The following is a 2,960-nucleotide window of genomic DNA, read 5'->3' as shown; positions in this document are numbered from 1 at the left end:
TAAGACATCTGCTATAACATATGTGTGTGTATTTCAGTTGATAAAGGGAAAGATGTCTGGGTGAGGGGAGAGGATACTGCTGCTATAGATCAAGATAATTTGAGATAATGGGTATTGGGGTTTCTGCACTTGCATGGTGCCCTCTTAGCAGTGGGCCCCATTCCTCCAAGGATTTACATGGCAAATGGTGGAGATGAGATGTGAAGAAGAAAGAGTGAAAAGTATTTGCTCAAATGGAGGCTTTTCAAAAGGCATTCGGAAAAAAGGATGTTTGGGAGGACAAGATACTCAGAATCTAGTCCCAGTTCTGTCACTGACTTCATGTGGGGACTTGGGAAAGTAATTTCTTAGTTCTGACCCTCAGTTTCTTTATATTAAAAAAGTGGTTGGATTAACTGATTTCCAAGGTACGTTCTTACTCTGACCTTCAGCACTTTGGGTCCTCAAAGTTCTTTGGAGAGGGAGCAAATAACAAGACTGTCAGGTATCATAAACACAAAGTTAAGGAATATAAAATAATAAAAGAGACTAAAAGTCAAAATGGCTGCCCCAAGGAAGCCCACACACCACGAGAGGGGGGCTCTCGGAAGAGCCGTGGCCAGAACCGTAGACAAGAGTATCGCCCCCCCCCCCCCCCCCCGCCGAGCTGCACAGGTTCTAGTTTCAGATACCCCTTGACATAACTTTTGAGCTATCTGGAAAAATAAGGCCAGGAAAAATGATACAATTTTTCCTCATGGTGAATAAACAAGGGCAGACCCGACTTTCTAAATACTATGAACATGTGGAGATTAATAAGTGTACACTTCTGGAAACGGAAGTCATAAGGAGCTGTCTCTCCCGATCCAATGAGCAATGCTCTTTCATTGAATTTAAGGATTTTAAGCTGATATATCGACAGTATGCAACTCTCTTCATTGTGGTTGGAGTTAATGACACTGAGAACGAGATGACAATTTATGAATTCATCCATAACTTTGTGGAAGTTTTAGATGAGTACTTCAGCCATGTGAGTGAATTAGATATAATGTTTAATTTGGATAAAGTACACATTATTTTGGATGAGATGGTGTTGAATGGCTGCATTGTGGAAACGAATCGGGCAAGAATTCTTGCCCCTCTACTCATTCTTGATAAAATTTCAGAAAGCTGAATAATGGAAGTCTCTGTCAGGCAACATCAACTTGTGGAAGTGAGAATACCATGGAATACCTCTTTACATCTGTAGTCCAAAAAGTCTGCAAGACTGTACATTTCAAATTGGGGTACCCGTCCAAAAACATTTTATACAGGTGTTTTCCACAATTCCTAAGTGGAAAACAAACTGTATTTTAAAATATGGTGTACAAAGAAAATTTTTCTCTAAGAGACAAATTTTATTTTCTAACCATAAGCATTTTTTCCCCACCTGTTCAACTTTTGTTGAATTCTGAAGGTCTCTTTTTTGTTCTTTGTTTTCCTTTGTATATTTAATTCAGGATAACAGCATGATAAGAACATGAGACAACTATCAGCCAATAAAGTTCTAAACACAGAGCACTTCGAATGTTTTCTGAATGCTTTTTCCTTAAAATGTCTTAAGTCCAAACTTCACTGAATTGTGTACGTAATAAAAATCGAGAATTAAATTTTATTTGCCAGTTTAAAAAAATAATAATAATAAAAGAAAATAATTTTTCAGTGCAAAAAGAGAAAGTATGAATTGATGCATTATGTTATTAGAATTTTACTTTCCATATTTCCCAGGATAAATATCTTGTCCTATTTTCCCTAGAAGCAATCCAAATTACTGGTAATTGCAATATTTCACCATTCCAATTGAATCTCCTAAACTGCCTCATTCACTCAGAATGAACTTCAGGACATATATTTTTTTTCAATAGAAGCCAATGCTTTATTTTTGCTTCAGAAAATATGGTCACCATAACTTTATAACACTCACCTTATCTTTCCTTTCTAGGCTTTTCTCATGTATATCATTTTTTTCATCGGTGTAATAACATTCAATGCAATGGAAACTTTCTATAAATGTAATCTGCTTATATCACTTATTACTTACAAATGACATGTGTTTGGGATAAAAATCCATTCTTAAAACTAGACATTTACAGTGGATGCTTGGAATAAACAAAGAGGCCAACTGGGCTTCTCTACTGTAAGGTTCTGGAGATAATTATAGGGCAGAACAATCTGGGGAGTGAGGAGGGAGAGCAGAAGAAACAGAGAGAAGGAGGTTTCAAATATCCTTCATGTATGGCCTCTGCTTATAGGGATTGGGAGCCAGAAGGTTTGAACTTAGGTGAAGTAGTGGGCAGATCATGTCTGCCTGAATTTTTATCTCCAGCCCAAATCTCTCCTGAGTACCAGACTGGAATTTCAAACTGCCTGTTCTATCTCTCAATATGGCACCATGAACTCATTTATCGTCCCTTTAAGATTCTTTTCTTCCCCTGGATTCATTGTTCCTATTACTGGCACAACCATTCCCCCACTCCAATCACTAAGACTAATAACTTTATCAATATATCTGATTCTTCTATTGCCTCACTAAATCCAACCAATTGCCACGTATGGATATTCCTCCATAATCTTTCTCATGAGGAAAAAAAAAAAACTCCTATGCATACTTACTACTACCACCTTCATTTAAGCCTTCATAACTTCTCATTTCAAATATAATGAATAACATTTTTATCTGATCCATTCCTTCTAAACCTTGCCAACTTCAATCAATAAAAGCCTAGAGCAACCTTTAGCTTAATTTCTTTTCCTACCAGTAGTCCCACCAGTAATGTTAGACCAATTTATGGGAAAGTGATATTCTCAATTTTTAGTGGTACATATGCATTTTTTATTGAGACATATGAAGAAGGAATAGCATAAGTTTTCAAGACTTCCTGAAGTGGAGGAAATTTCAGTAGTTTTAAGTGGACTAAGATGCTTGCATAATTACATTTGTG

General features: G+C 36.7%; 1 protein-coding gene across 1 annotated transcript; it reads left to right on the top strand.

Annotated features, from left to right (window-relative positions):
- Positions 1-718: 718 nt before the first annotated feature.
- Positions 719-1,153, top strand: LOC124509114 (AP-4 complex subunit sigma-1-like). The gene has a single exon (XM_047075690.1). It carries the CDS (start codon positions 719-721, stop codon positions 1,151-1,153), a length of 435 nt encoding a protein of 144 aa, XP_046931646.1.
- Positions 1,154-2,960: the final 1,807 nt, after the last annotated feature.

This window comes from Lynx rufus, unplaced genomic scaffold (assembly GCF_022079265.1).
Source record: "Lynx rufus isolate CCGP_SWC_20201006 ecotype Redwood Valley unplaced genomic scaffold, mLynRuf1.p SCAF_14, whole genome shotgun sequence".
Lineage (NCBI taxonomy): Eukaryota > Metazoa > Chordata > Mammalia > Carnivora > Felidae > Lynx > Lynx rufus.
Note: the sequence above shows the minus strand (reverse complement) of the source record. Positions and strands in the feature narration are given on the sequence as shown.

Bases quoted from the DNA above. Each gene is read 5' to 3' on its own strand.
- LOC124509114 (XM_047075690.1), top strand. From the start codon at position 719: ATGATACAATTTTTCCTCATGGTGAATAAACAAGGGCAGACCCGACTT.